The following is a 16,581-nucleotide window of genomic DNA, read 5'->3' as shown; positions in this document are numbered from 1 at the left end:
CAAGAACAATAAAGAAAGGTGTTATTCAGTGACGAGACTCATTTCTTCGTACAGGGTCAAAGAAGTCTGCATGTTCGCAGATCTCCAGGTGAGAAACTTCGAGAATCAATTAATCAGTTCGTAAAACATCCCTTGAAAAAGATGTTTTGGGGCTTTTTCAGCTACTATGGCGTCGGAGGCTTACATATCGTAGAAGGTATGAAACGAGGACCACAGTACATCGAAGTTTTGCAGAGAAGAGTCGTTCTAGAATTGAAAAAGAGTTTTCCAGATGGATCTGGCATTTTACAGCAAGATTTGGCTCCGTGCCACACATCGAAACTTGTGAAGAATTTTATGACTACAACGTGAATAAAGGTGCTGGGCTGGCGTGGAAACTCTCCAGACTTAAATCCTATTGAAAATCTTTGGGCGATTTGTAAAGAAAGACTTTGGGAAAAAGACTGTATTACGAAAGGTAAGTCAATTGAGGCCATAATTGAGGTGTGGTACCGCGATCCAAAAAAAAGTAAAGATTGCAGTTAACTCATGGACTCGATGCCAAAGCGGATTAATGATCTTCTGAAAAATAAAGGCGGTCATATCATGTATTAATTTGTGAGTAATTTTTGGATTCTCAGAAATAAAACGCAAAAAATTGAAAAAATCGTAATTTTCCGTCTTGTTTCAATTAACTTGCACAAGGCTTCATACGCATATTTTCTTATATTTATTACTTCCTGCTGATTAAAATAATTATTTGAGGCATCCAGGTATCTAGCGATGCCTCAGCCGAATAATTCATAATGAGGTCTTTGATTGGATATTTTTTATTTTAATTTCATACAAAGGTATTCAAGGGCTAGTTGCGCTAGGTGTTCCTGATTTAGATGTGATATGTTTAGTTTGGTCTGTTTTGAATTTAGCGCAAAGCGACTCAAGGGCTACCTGCGCTAGCCGTCCCTAATTTAGCAGTGTAAGCTAATCAAAATGAGGGTCCGTCTTCGACGCTGAGAAATACGGTGTATATAGAGGGAAGGCAGCTAGTCATCACCACCCACCGGCAACTATTGGGCTACTCTTTTACCAACGAATAGTGGGATTGACAGAACTTTATAGCGCCCTTACGGCTGAAAGGGCGAGCACGTTTGGTGCGACAGAGATTCAAACCCGCGTCCCTCAGATTACGAGTCGAATGCCTTAACCCACCTGGCCATGCCGGGCCGAGATGTGATAGTTAATAGGGAAGGTTTCAAAAGCAGCTAATTAACCCTGTCCACACCCACATTTTAGATTATTCTTTGTCAGCGAAGTGTGATTGATTTTTACATAATCATACCCACATGGCTAAACGAGCAATCATACTTGGTGACGGGATTTGAGCTCATAACCTGCTGATTGCGAGTCGAGCACCACAACAACTCGATCGTATCAGATATCCTGAGTGTTTGAACCCAGAAGTGGTGCGCAGGTATTGTATGCTAGTTAGTAATAATAAGCATCTTTATTTCAAATCATTATCTTATTTTAAAATAATTTAACATCAACAGATATTTTATTCTTACTAGTCAGGTACTTTGGAGAAACATTTGTAATAATGCGAGTGAAAATTCTGAAATACAAGATTTAGTTAAATTACGTGTGACATAGAAGTTAAGTGTTTCTGTTATTAATTTGGTTTGAACCACCTTTTTATTTACTGTTGCTGCTAAAACTAACAATAGTGTGTTGTAACGCCAATACTGGTGAAAAAAGTAGAACCAGTGTGCTGCTCTCAAGCGAAATATGTATTGTTAGTGTTAGTTTGGAATATTGTAGAATATTATTGTTAAGTAACGCTTATATATTTGCAATACTGAAAACAAAGGTTAAGTGTCAACTCTGACAAATCAAAGTGAAACTGAAAGCCCTCGTACCTTAAACTCAACTAAGTCAAGGGCACAATCCTGTTCTCGGTTATCGAACTTAGTCAAACTTCAACAGTTCAAGTCAAAATAGCCCAAAAACCCACAGAAGATATCTGAACCGACATAATTTCACAGGAACGGATCTGTTTTATTACATTATTTTGCAATTAAAAAAAGAGAGTATGTTTCTTATTAGTGTAACTTATTATCTTAATTACGTATACATATATCTTGAATATGTTTTATCGTTCTGTAACTTGCAAGTGTAATTGTATAACATTCATAAAATACCACTGTTACAAGCTTTGCAAACTGGGGTAATTAGTACTAGTATTACTACTACTACTACTAATAATAATACAATTAAATTTTATTTAACTAGTATTTTATGAATTTATGTCAATAAGTTTGGAATCAAACTGTAGCTTATAACCCAAACTTAAGAAATTAACTCCTTATAATATTAAAGTTAAAAGAAAATAATAAAAATCTAAATATAGATTTTAGTGAGTCACATAGTATGTTGAATGCAGCATTGGTTAAAATTAAATGTTTGTGATGTCAAAATACAAAGTATATAGTTTTGTACAAATTAGGAACTCAAATTACCAATATTATCTAGCTAAAATATAAATAAAATCCTCATATCTTTTTCATTTTACTGAAATATGGCTTATGTACTGAATCAAACTCAGTAGCCCTGTTCAACTTTTTCCATTGATTGAAACAGTTCCTTGTATGATTTTACTACAGTATGTCACATGAATAACCAATAGACAGCTTATAATGTCTTCAGTGTTTTTCTTAGTCATTTTAATACGTGAAAAGGTTACCAGGTTTTTTCAATCTAAGATTTCAAGGAGGTTGTGTTTGCTCAAACTTTCATATTTTGTAAAATATAAATATATCTTAGTTACTAAGCTAAATAAATTATGGTGGAATTCTGTGGTGTCAGTGTAGTTATTTATTATTTTTTTGTTATTTAACTGTGTGTGTATATAAAACAAAAACTTAAAAATATTTTATTTCATATCCTTCACATGCAAAATTTCAAAAGGTTTAGTAACCTATGTCTAGCAGCAACTGAGTACAGAGGTTATAGAAAATATAACCATTTACTTTACTTCTTGATTGTTCTATATTGTAGGAATAATAAGTTTAATAATCTATTTTTAAATATACCTATATCTTTATATATAGTGTATAATAACTGAAATATGACTGTATATTACAAAATACTAGTCTACTAAAACACAACAGAGAGAGGGAAGACTAAAGGTCAGTTTTATATTACTGGATATGCACGTGTGCTGCATCAATACAAGCTATGTAAGTTAGCTAGGTATGACTAGAAGGTCAGTATGATAAAAAATGGTAAGATATATATATATGTAAATATATAGTGTGATGAGACTTAAGCTACTTAGTTTAAACAATTGTATTTTTGTGTTATAATATGTAGTCATTGAAGCATGAAAAAAAAATCCTAATTTGTTTATGGTGGTTACGAGGTTCATTAAGTGATAGACCTTGCATAATAAAGAGTATAGAAAATGACATGAAATATAATCTTACTGAAAACAAACATTTGTAATGTATTTAGGAGGTTTTAGGGATTATGCAAGTAATATTTGAGATTTCTGGGGTAAAGAATATTTTTTTTTACTTACAACATGAATTCATTTTGCATTCAGACTAGTAATGAAACATACTAATTTGACAAACAAATCTTTAGTACAAATATTTAATTTAAAATATGATTTTTTTTGTATACAAAATACTTATAATCTTTACTTAAAGTCTACCAAATTTTGTGAAAGTACACCTACTGTATCAAAAGTTATAATCTAAATACTTAATGTGTGTAAATGTGTAGACATATTCATGTGTGTTATACCAAGCATGTAGTGAAAGGGTTGATTGTGTAAGATTTGGTTTGTTGGCTGGAATATTCAAAAATTAATTTCATCAATGATAAATGAATATTGAGTAATATTATCATAAAAAAGAAAAAAGTTAAGTGAACCATCAATAAACATAAGCCTTATTTTGTTTATGTAATTGTAGTTGTGTACATTAAACTGTTAGATTTTTCTTCTCAAATGGAATTTTTTAACTTACTGGCTGTCCATAAATCAGTGTAACTTAATGTACACTTTTTAACTCTTGTAATTGAGAAGACACTAGAAAAAAAAAATTAATAGGCTTCAGGCTATGTGTTAGGACCGCTTTTATTTACTTCATTGACATAGAAAATACTTGCTGTTGTTACCAAAGTTGTGAGTGTTGTTGGATGTGAGGAGAGGGATACCACTTTACCAAAGGATTTGGATTATTTGGTTGGTTAAGAAGTGACAGATGGGTTTTAATTATAACAAATGCGAGATAGTGCTTTGTGAAATATCACAGTTTTAATCATGAATATTATTTTGATGGGAATTACTTTAACAGTGTCATGGAAAAAGATCTTGGTATTCTAGTCAATCAATTTCTTAAGCCAACCAAGCAATGTGATGTAACTAGTGGCAGGACAAATAGAAATTTAAACTCAACTACAGAGATACTGGATACAAGCATAAAGAGTAATGATGTTATTGTATAGGCCATTGGTGAGGCAACATTTGAAGTATTGCATTTAATTCTTGGATCCTTACTATAGAAAAGACATTGATTTGTTGTAAAGGGTTTAAAGGATGGCTTTTAGGGTAATATCGTGAGTGGAAATGTTACCATCTGAGAATAGGTTAAGATTTTTTGAAATTTTATTCTGTTGAAAAAGAGGAGTTAGCAGGAATGTGATTGAGGTGTCTGAAGTTATTAAAGAAATTGAGTGTCATGATGCATCATCACTTTTTTTTTGTACTTAATATTGAAAATGGTAAAACAGCAGAAAGAAATATTTTGATATGTTAAGAGTCATCTTCAGTTAAGACTAATTGTCCCTCTAAGTTGTGTAGCCATACTATAACCAGTCAAGGAATCTCTACAAATGGACGATCTTAATGACTCTGGCAGTCAGTAGGCCTAAATACCAAATAACAGACAACTAGCATCTTAAAGTGGGCTCATGATTCAGTAGGGTTGATGGTCTGAAACTACTCCCCACTTAAAAAAATGGTAGTGCATATTATCTTGATACTGTTGCACATGAAAAAAATCCATTCTGTGAACGGAATGAAAAATTAGAGGGAACATTAGCTAAAACAGGTTTGTTTATCACAGGGTGATAAGCTTTGGAAATGGGTTGCACTTAAATATGAGAGATGCAGTTACTTTAAGGAAGGTTGTGAGAAAGCTTGGTAAATATTTAAATGATAAGAGCTGACTTTATATGTTTTATTTTTATTTCAGAGTGTAATATAGTGAATAAGATGACCAAGATGAACCAACAGGTTCCTTGTTCTAATCTCATCTGTGTATAAAATAACCTTTCTGTTTCTTGAAGTATCCTAATAATAGTTGTGTTATTAAACACTTTCCAAAATGTCAATGTTTTCTAAATTTTATAGATCAGGAGGTCAGAATTCTACAGTATATTTTAAGTGAAGCCTTGATAATGATTTGAATAGAGGTATAATTACCTCTTTTTGACTTGCAGTCTATGAACATACCCTAAAATTGTGTAAACTTGACTATTAGCAACAGAACACTACTTTGGTAGCTTGAGTGAATATTCACTACTATGCCAAGATCCTTTTGTTTAGTAATGCTATAAAGTGGCTTCAGGAACAGTTAGTAGGATTTGCTAATTGAGGAATTAATCAACTACTTTCATCTAATCAATTATTTTCATGTGAGATTGCATAAAAATAGGCTTTAATGCTACAAATTATATCATATAGGTAGCCCATTGAGTAGGATTTGGATTACTTTGATAGTTGGATGACCAAACATAGTAATAACTGGAAATTGTGATTTTTATTAGTTGATTATTTTCTTGAATTGTGGTATTAATCATTTAAGCTGAACTTGAATTAATTGAAAATAATTCAATGTGTTGATTAGTTGGAATAATAAAACAGTAATAATAGGAAGCATTAATTTGAATTGTAAAATTGATTATTTCATGTAATACTCATCAGTGTAGTATACTATTTTGATTAACTGAGTTAATTGCTCAGCTGTAGTGATATTGCAAGAAGTTGCTCATAATGTTAAGAATTAAGATGAGTGAAAATTGGAACATTTTAAGACCAAACCTTGTAATTGTAAAGATAAATTATTTTCTACCCTAATTTGTGATGCAATTTTCAGTCAGTGTGCTGTTTTATTAATTTTGATCACTACAATAATCATGTTTATTTTTTGATAAAAGAACTGTAATAATTAATGAATTTATTTTTTCATTGATATTGATTTTTTATTCATATATTTTTAAAATTTCAGTTTCATTTGATTTAACTACAAATATTCCATTTTGTTTTAAATTTTAATATTGTTTAATGAAAAAACTGAACAGTGGTTATTTTCAAACAATATTTGTGTTAATACACTATATAGTTAACAAGAATAATTAGAGTCACCATAAGTTCTAACCCTTCATGATTGTTTCTTATCCTAGATTGTGTGTAACACATCAGGTGAATATTTTGATGGTACTAATATAATGGAAATATCTGATTTAAGATGATCAGCATGATTAGTGTTTGCAATAAAAGATGTTTTACCAGTGTATTATCCTATATTGGTAAACTAGGATTGCAACAAAACAATGTGGAATCCACAAGATAATGAAGATACAGGTTATTCAAGGGGAATCGGTCCAGCAGTGTATCCGCCTTGGCATGAAAACAGACTGCATCATAGAGATGGACCTTCTTCTCCTCCATGTCCAGTAGTAGGCTCACCTTCAAAAGGAATTAGTCCATCTCAAAGACGATCTCTTTTGTCAACTCAGGTGCTTAAATCACAGAAAATTGGAAGGCAAGATGTAGAAAATTATCCTGGTCCACTTAGACGACCTCCACCACCATATGAAGACCCAGTGAGTAATATCTACTTATGCTTTTACTAATTGTTGCATAAACATGTACAAGTACTAAATTAGCATTGAAAAGTGTAAACATACTGTTATGTAATGTTGTACATATACATATATTTGTTGACAAAGGAAAGTTCTAATTACAAGTAGGCTTACTGTTTCCTGTGGTCTTATTGCTACTGTGTAAGAAAATTTGATGTGTGTAATTTTACTATAGATAAATTAGATACTATTCATTTCATTTGTATGCTACATTTATATTTTATGATTTTGTGGGTTTTTTTAGATGTTTGGTCTGTAGTATTAGAAATTTTTACAATAAAGATTCTTTAATTAAGAAAATGTATTTGTTGCCTAGCTAAATCAGCCATTAAATGGGCACTGAAATAAAAACTCGTAACTTTCAATGTAGATCTTTGTAAAACATTTTTTTACATACCACAACTTACATTCCAGGTGAATTTACCATGTGTTACAGTTTGAGAAATACAATAGAAATTAATTTTTGAATTTTGTTATTTGCTGTATGTAAGGTACATGTTTCATAAATTATCAGAAAACAACAAGCAAAACTATCCATCCACAGTGATGGAAAAAAGTTTGAGTTAGTCTATCAATTTATATTATTTCATGGACATTAAAAAATATTACTTTGTTACTGTGTTGCACTCTTGGTTTTAACTGAGAGCCAAAGCTCTGAGCTTCTTATACTGTGCACTTTGAAAAGTAATTGTTGAGCATTTGTCATGCAAAGAACTGCTTATCAATAACATATGGTAAATGTGTTTTTATTCTTTAAGTTAAATCGTATTTTGAACTTTGATGTGATTAATTCTTCAGAATTTAGTTCAAATTATCCTGCTCGCAAAATAAAATTTAGCATCAACATTATTGATGCTTGTTTTCCCATCATATCAGTAGTGAATGTTCAGATTTGTCTGTATGTGTATACCTTTCCAAATATATAAATATACACCCTTGTGCAAATTAATTGAAACAAGATGGAAAATTACGATTTTTTCAATTTTTTGTGTTTTATGTCTGAGAATCCAAAAATTACTCGCAAATTAATACATGATATAACCACCTTTATTTTTCAGAAGATCATTAATCCACTTTGGCATTGAGTCCACGAGTTGATTGCAATCTTTACTAATTTTTGGATCGTGGTACTACACCTCAATTATGACTTCAATTAGCTTATCTTTCGTAGTACAGTCTTTTCCCCGAAGTTTTTCTTTAGAAATTGCCCAAAGATTTTCAATAGGATTTAAGTCTGGAGAGTTTCCAGGCCAGTCCAGCACCTTTATTCGCATTGTACTCATAAAATTCTTAACAAGTTTCAATGTGTGGCACAGAGTCAAATGTTGCTGATAAATGCCAGATCCATCTGGAAATTTCTTTTTCAATTCTGAAATGACTCTTTTCTGCAAAACTTCGATGTACTGTGGTCCTTGCATCATACCTTCTATGATATATAAGCCTCTGATGCCATAGCAGCTGAAAAAGCCCCAAAAAATCTTCTTCAAGGGATGTTTTATGAACAGATTGATGTGAGATTCTTGAAGTTTCTCACCTGGAGATCTACGAACATGCAGACTTCTTTGACCCTGTGTGAAGAAATGAGTCTCATCACTGAATAACACCTTCCTCCATTGTTCTTGCATCCAGTTCTTGTATTTCATACCCCATTGAAACCATTTTTTCTTCAATGAGTTGGTAAGAAGTTGTTTTTTGACTGGTCTCCTTGCCTTTCTAACGTAATTTCGAATGACGTAATATTCCTCAAAATTTCGTCATATATCCCAAAAATAGATCAATCATATTGCAAAACACAGCTAATGACGCCGTCTGTGTGAAAAAATGACTATTTAAGGAAATCAGAGGATCCAGCAAACCTACACTGGCCGTCATGCTGAAAATATTTAAAATGACCATTTGTTTTAATTAATTTGCACAAGGGTGTATATATATAAGATAAGGTTTGCAAAAATAACATTATGGGTTTTGTTTCTGTTGGAAAATGCATTTTACATGTATGTCAGTTTTTAACTTATTGAAGTATGTTTAGCTGCCTCCTGGATCTGAGTTGCTTCCAGATAATTTTGGTCCTGGTACTTTATTAAAGACACCAGGCATAGAAGGTGAGCTACATTTTTGTATGTAATGAAATTTTATTACTTTATCTATACATTGCTTTTAGACAGTATTGAAGCACATAATGTTTTGTTTATATTATGCTTCCACTATTTCGTGAAGTGTAGAGGGGTATATTGGGTTGTCCCTGTCTGTCCATTCTCGTGAACAGGATATCTCAAGATTGGTTGGATATATGTTGATCAAACAGATGCAACAGAAAGAACATACAAAGCTCTAGTTATGATTAACTTGTAAAGGTTAAGTGTTAAAGGTCCAAGTCAATCAAATTGTAGAAATTTAAACACACAGTGTAATATTATTGGGGCATGGGTGCTTCATAAACACACATTGAATTTTTTTTTTCTTCCACTTGGTTAATCTCTTTCATAACTACTTTATTTCACTATTATCATGCCTGTGTTAACTTGATCAGTGCCTTGTATTGTGCAAGTGAAAACAATCTTGTGAAAGAAAACTGTTTAAGTTCATTTTTCCTCCATTACTGAATGTGAGGGAGGTTATAATTTCACCCCTGTTTGTGTGTGTGTGTGCAAGATTTATTGAAAATGGCCAAATGGATTTGGACAAAAGTTGGAATACATTTGGACTGTAATCCAACTTAGAAGTAATCAGTGTTTGGAGTGTGAAGGTCACATTGGGGCCATGAAAATCCAAAAATAATTCCTATCTGTTAATGTGAGGACTGATTTTTCACACTGTTTTTGCTCTATAACTCAGACAAAAATGATGAAACTGGTGAAAATTGGTGGACATGTGTGGAATATTACTAATTATTGTCCCACCAGAAATTGTCCATGTTCGTTGATAATGATAGGCATAAAAGCATATTTTTTGTATTTTTAGAGGCAGAATATGATCAATGCTATGTGACTTAAGCATTCTGCTGGGTACCCCTATACTTTTTTATGTGGAAGATGGTATATCTTGAAGTTTTCAGATAATTGGGAATCTGAGTTCCTTTTGATTAAATGTTCTGCTTAATACTGAACATTTGCTTTCATGTAATTTCACAAAAGGTCATTGCAGATGGATTGAAAGAGATAATCAGATTGAAAATTCATAAACTATACAAAAAGGTGTGTACATGACAAATTATTACCACAAAAAATCATGTCAACATGTGTAAGGCAGTGAAGTATGAGATCATGTAATGTAATGTTGTGCTTTTTACTGTGATGAGTAATTGCAATAGACTAAGTTATCTTTAGAAAAACCTTGTAAATTGATTTTGGAATGGCTAATGTTATTGTGAATTTAGTGGGGAGAGGTTTTAGTTCATGATGTTAGCAAGAGTTATATCATTTTTTTTTTTCAGAAAGTTACTCAAAATTTCTCTTTCAATTCTACAAAACAAATATAAAGATATAGTCCCATGGTAAGTAAGAATGGACCCATATAGAAAAGTTTATTGACATTTAACTTTGGTGATCATTTGTATCCTTCTCTTCTTTAGTCATGCTTGCATCCCAGTCTGAGGGGCCTTGTCTGATTTCATCCTGGCCAATTATTCAGCAAAAAAATTTAACATTTCTCCTTGGCCATTAAGAATATTCCACTGGCAATATCATAGCCAAAAATATACTCAGGTGTGGAAAAGTTGCTGATGCCTGTTGAGAAAAACTTATAAAAATGAAAGAGACTCTAGCACCATCTTGGGGGCAACTAAATGGGTGTATAGTATTCTCTTCATAGCAGAGACAAGAGTACTCTTAGATATTTTAGTTCTTAATAACGCTCAAATTCATATCAACAATGAAGAGGCCAGTTAAGATTAGTGGTAAGGAAAGATTCAAAATGGCATGGAAATCATGAAGAAGGAGGTTCATTATATAATACTCTGTCAGGTATGCTGTGTGCTTAGGCCAAAAATAAAAATTCTTTGTGTAACATTTCTAATAGGGGGATAGAAGGTCACAATGGCAAGGGGAGGTTAAGTGCCTGTTGGCAATACCTATTCAGTGTAAGAAAAATGTTAACATTTATAATGAAATAATTGATTGTCAAATTGGGTATTTGTTCAATTTGAAGAAACCAGCATTAATGGTGCATTAGCTTAAAGCTTCTAGCTACAAAAATCTTAATTTTTAGGGAATAAGAATAAATTGTTAAAAAGTGTTTTCAAAATATGGAATATGGAGAACAAGAAAAAAAATTACTAACACTTGTTTAAAAATACAAGGAAAATTGATGTCATTAATAAGCAGTAATGGTACAAAGATATTAGAACCCTATTTATCAATTAGTGGAGTCTTTATTCATGTTTGTTTGTATATATGCATTGTGGTAGAGACATTTTAAATCCAAATTATTATACAAGGTAAAAATATATTAAGTTAACTGCTTGTGTAAATGTGCAAGCTTTTACTGAACACTATGAATCTAGTATGTGGTCAAAACTGTGTGCAAGTAGAATTTGTAAGGTACTTGAATGCCATATTCATTAATTTGCTTTTTGTGTCCAGATGGAGAACGTTTTCCTGGACCACCAATGCGAGGTCCTCCTCTTTATGAAAATCTGGTAAGTAATGGTTTGTGTGTTTTCATGTGGAGAAATATTTTATATACATGTAGGTTTCTTTATTAGGATACTGTAAAGATTCAAGTTAATTTATTTTATTATTTTTTAGAAATACATTGAAAAAATTGTCTTCACTGTAGAGTGATGATGAGAAACCCATTGACTTTTAAAGATATTTGACTAAGTTGTTTATGTTGTAAACTGCTTGTGGTCTCATGATCATTTTAATTACAGACTTCTTAACAATCCTTAATAATATAAGAATCACACACAGTATTTGAACAAAATACCAAAAAGATTGCAATTAATTTCAATAATTGCTATTGTGGTCTCAGTTGTATTTGTTTATTTGTATGTAAAATAAGTGGACTTTTTTTTTTTTGGATAATTTTTTATAGTGAGTGTTGTAAGAAACAAATTAATGAGTATGGTGCAATATATAGTTCCCACTGTTAGTGAACTGTATGAAAAGTTGGTAATTTAAGGGTTTTGAACTTGTACACATTTATCGTATTATTTTGATGCAATATTTTGAAGTTTATTTTGTTGTCATAATACACACTATAGTCACATCAGTATTTGATTTTTTAAACAAATTGAAAAGTAATATTTATTTATTGATTTATATAATTTGTTGATGAAAGTATCTTACCCTTAGTTTTCAGTACAGATTTTTTGTGTTTAAACCTCATGACAGAATTCAGTACAGAAGTGGCATGGAAGAAATGGAAATTAAACATAACTTCATTGAGAAGAAACATAAATTAAACATTTTTGTAAATTATTTGCGAATTTCTCACTCATGGAGATCTTCATAATTACAGCATACTAATAATGTATAAAAATACCTTATGCAGTATAAGTACTATATATTTGAAAAAGGAAAGTGAACTTTTTTGCAATGTGTACATTCAGTAGTGTTACTTACCAGGTGACACAGAAAATTATTTTCCAGAGACTATAACATCACAAGAAAAACTGCTTTATTATATATCATAGTTGTTTTTTTCCCCTAAAGATAAGTACAATTATTTTGATATACAAATATCAGTTTTGTGATGTTGTCTAAGAAAGACCACAAATAAAATAATATGATACTTCTAAAGATTGTTCAAGCTGTTTCTAACTTGTTATAAAAGTACTAGGAAATTTCTAAGCAATTTCATTATGCTGATAAAATAGGAAATTAGAATATCGTAATTGTGTTTAGGTTGCAGATGTTGCAAATCTGTTTTTGTCACTAACAAGGTCACAGATATTTCAGTTTTGAAGAAAGATTCTCAGGCATGAAATAAACTGTTTGTTTAATTACATTTGTAATGTACATACATAGTAACAAAATATTGCACATGTGTATGTTAAATTATCAGGTCATTCCATAAGTAATGTCATTTGTAATAATAATATTTAAAAGGTGAAAACAAGAACTGAAATAACTTTTATCAATTGTGTATTTTCCATCACTTTCAGTAACAGTTTGCCAACATCTCAAAATATTTTCTTTAGCATGCTTATAAAAGTCAGTTAGTTTTGAGACAAAAAAGGTACAAAGGCTATTTTTAAGTCATCTATAGAAGTAAACTGATGATGCAAGCTTCTGAAAGGATGGTAATCTGAATGAGTAAGATCAGGAGAATAAGAGGGAGGTGGAAGTTTCTCCCATCCACGCTCTTCAATTTTTTTGGAAGTGATCCTAGTGATGTGAAGACATGCATTGTTATGGTGGAAAACAACTTTTTTTTTTTTTTCTGATTCACCAAAGCAGGTATTCTTTTTTATTGCAGTGTTCAATTGATCCAGTTGCTGACAGTATCTCAGCAGTAATTGTCTGGTTTAATTGTAACAACTTAAAGTGTATTACACCATCTTTATCCCACCAAACACAGAGCAAAACCTTCCTGTGGTGCAGATTTTCTTTTTGGTGCGGTGTATCTGGTTCTTCTGCACTAATTCACTGTTTAACATTTTGACAGAGTATCCATTTCTCATTTCCAGTCACTGGGAAGTTCAACAACGAAGCCTGAAGTTCATGTTTGCTCATTCTCTCAGATGATCAACTGACAACTCTTATTGAGTTGTTGCAAATGTCAATGGACAGTGGAAGGAGATGAATTGAGTTTCTAAACAGTTGCGGCACAATCCTCCTCAAGTGTTGCTAGAAACAGATCATTATTAAACTCAACAGGGTGCCCAGTGCAAACTGCATCTGTCAAACTGCAGTCACCAGTTTGAACATATTGAACCATCTTAACACTTCCTCACATTCAGAATGTAAGTCACCAGTTCTAAACTTATTGAACCATCTTAACACTTCCTCACATTCAGAATGTCAGTCACCAGTTTTAAACTTATTGAATCATCTTAACACTTCCTCACATTCAGAATGTCATTGTAATACACCTATTGAATGCTTTAGTAACACTTTTCCCTTTTCTGAACTCGTAAAACATTATATGCCTTTTGTGCTCCTCCAACACCTCCATTGGGGTACCTAAAATAAGTAAAAACAAAAACTAGTAAAGAAACAAACTGGCTCACACTTAATGCTCTCATATTATCCCATGTAACTTATATGACTTTGAAAATAACTTCATTTAGCCAAGAAATATGCATTTAAATTTATCCTTTCCAAAAAAACATTAATTATGGGATGACCTGATATTTGAATCATCAACTACTTTAATTGTGAGAAAACATGAAAAATTAAGTTGTACCTAAAGAAAGTTTGTAAGCTTTGTAACATGCTTACTGTTAAACCAACTGTTAAGCATGAAGCAGAGAAGATTTGAGGAGAGTAAAGAAATGAATAACTCAAGAATTAAAAAGGGAGTTAAATAAAAAATATATACACAAACATATTTGTAGATATGAACTACAGTTGGATCACAGCCATACAGTGTACATACAGAGAGACATGTATACATGTGTATATCTTTGAAATATTGACAGTAATGAGTAAAAGGAAATGTACCTAAGCATTTGAGGGGTGAGTTGCCAACAGAAAACAAATTAGTTATAACATCTGGCTTGAGTAATTTGCACATGATAATTATATACATGTATATATAGATACCCCCAGGTTCTGAGCTACCTTCAGAGAATCATGGTGGAAAATTTAATGCTGGCCCTTTACTAAAGTCATCAGGAATAAAAGGTGAGTTTTGGATATATAATATGTAACAAATTTGTTATTACCTGCATGGACCTTTATATATAATCTGTCATGAGCAATAATTTTAATAATGGAAAAATGTTAACAATCTTACAAGACAGAGAACTTTGTAGTCAATTAATTATAATGATAAGACTGGTCCTAGAACCTAGCTTGGTTGCTTTATTGTGGTGAACATTTCAAAATTAAGGACAGTAGTAGGTAACCTTCATAGCTTTATCATAAATTAAAACTTGTCCAGTCTGAAAATTGTTTAGGTTACTAGAAATTAGAGACTATATTGCTTTATATTAACCAATTTTTTATAAGCTTACAGCAATGTTTAGTTACTGTAAGTTAAGGTTAAATGATTCTCTATTTTAAAAAAATATTAAATTTATAAAAGTGTGATAAAGTAGACTAAAAGAAAATGTATCAATGATTAGCTTGTAGAAGAAAAAAGTGCAAGAGAAATATTAGAACATAATATTTAGTTGTTAGTATTCTGTGTTGTAATGTAACAAATGTACTTTAGTCAGTTATGGTACATTTTAAAGACTTAAAAATTATTTATGTATTATTAGAAAATCACACAGAAATCTGTACAGAAAGGTAATTAAAGTTGTCTAGAATGAGGATTCCTTTACTAAAATAGTGAGTTGAACACTCTCCAGAGTAAACAATATAAATAATTTGTGTAATTACTAATGAAAACATGTTGTCATGAGTGTGATAAACAACAGGTGTATAATTAAAATTTAAAATCTAAATGAATTGATTTGGACAATAAAAAGTTTCATTGCTTAGCTGAAGCTTTTTAAAGTGTGAGTTTGGATTTACACTGGGTTATAGTGATAACTGTTTTCCAGGTTTAAGATTTTATTTTTCTGTTAGTATAAATATTCAACCTTTCACTGAGCTCTATAAATCAGGTATACATAATAGAGCAAGAAGAGTGTGCATTGTTTGTGGATTATAATATACACCTACCTTGTATCTTTTATTGAACTATTGTAGGGCTAGATGAAGAGCATTATCCTGGAACAACACCAAGAGGTCTGTCTCATTTTGATACTCCAGTAAGTAATGTTTTGTTATATGCTTAAAGATGTTTAAGTTTCCCTATTAAGAAACTCTACTATTCCAAGCACATGCAGAATGAGGAAATTTATTTGTTATTTTTACTACAGCACCTCTGTATGAGTTGGATTGATTTGACCAACCTCGTAACTACCATAAACAATTAGGAAGTAAATATAAATTATGCTTTTTTCATTATAGAGTAACTTCAGATTCTAACATCAAAATACAAATGTTTAGATTAGGGGTGGGCAACTCCATGGCCACTGGTCACATGTGGCTAGCTCGAGTTTAGGAATAACGTTTTCTATCATTTATTTATTTACTGCAAATTTGGTAATCAGCATCTGCACTGCCTGAAGTCATTGATAATGTTGCGTGCTTCATCACTGCTACAGACTTGGCTCATTTTGTAATGTTAGTCTGATTTAGATGTTTGTTATCAAGAGTGCATTATTTTGCATGCACTTGCAAATATATATTTTTTTGTGAAACTTTCAAGGGTTTGAATATATTTTGTTTTTAATCCCATAATACAGATAAGTGGATAATTCAAAAATGAAAGAATCCTGATGATGGTGAACACTCAGAAAATAAAGACAATTTAATTGATTCTGGCATTATCTCTGAAAAGAGAATGATGCATCACTGGGAAAACATGAAACAAGAATTTAATGAAATTTGCAGTGATTGAAGCAAATGATAAGCCAGTGTGTCTTTTCTGTAACAAAGTTTTTAGGAATAATAAAGTATACAACTTTAAGCAACATTTCGCCACCAATTTGATGTAAAATTTCCAGTTGAT

At 31.4% G+C, this 16,581-nt stretch overlaps 1 protein-coding gene across 1 annotated transcript in view; it reads left to right on the top strand.

Moving 5' to 3' along the window:
* The first annotated feature begins 1,432 nt into the window (after nucleotides 1–1,432).
* Nucleotides 1,433–16,581, top strand: part of LOC143252807 (uncharacterized) — a 77,858-nt gene continuing 62,709 nt past the window's right edge. Inside the window, exons 1-6 of the mRNA XM_076505527.1 lie at nucleotides 1,433–1,450; nucleotides 6,583–6,870; nucleotides 8,939–9,011; nucleotides 11,490–11,545; nucleotides 14,615–14,699; nucleotides 15,714–15,775. Coding sequence (XP_076361642.1) covers nucleotides 6,598–6,870; nucleotides 8,939–9,011; nucleotides 11,490–11,545; nucleotides 14,615–14,699; nucleotides 15,714–15,775 — 549 coding nt within the window. The 5' untranslated portion in view covers nucleotides 1,433–1,450; nucleotides 6,583–6,597. The remainder of the gene's footprint in view (nucleotides 1,451–6,582; nucleotides 6,871–8,938; nucleotides 9,012–11,489; nucleotides 11,546–14,614; nucleotides 14,700–15,713; nucleotides 15,776–16,581) is intronic.

Source organism: Tachypleus tridentatus, chromosome 6 (genome assembly GCF_004210375.1).
Source record: "Tachypleus tridentatus isolate NWPU-2018 chromosome 6, ASM421037v1, whole genome shotgun sequence".
NCBI lineage: Eukaryota > Metazoa > Arthropoda > Merostomata > Xiphosura > Limulidae > Tachypleus > Tachypleus tridentatus.
This window is presented reverse-complemented; position numbering and strand designations above follow the sequence as displayed.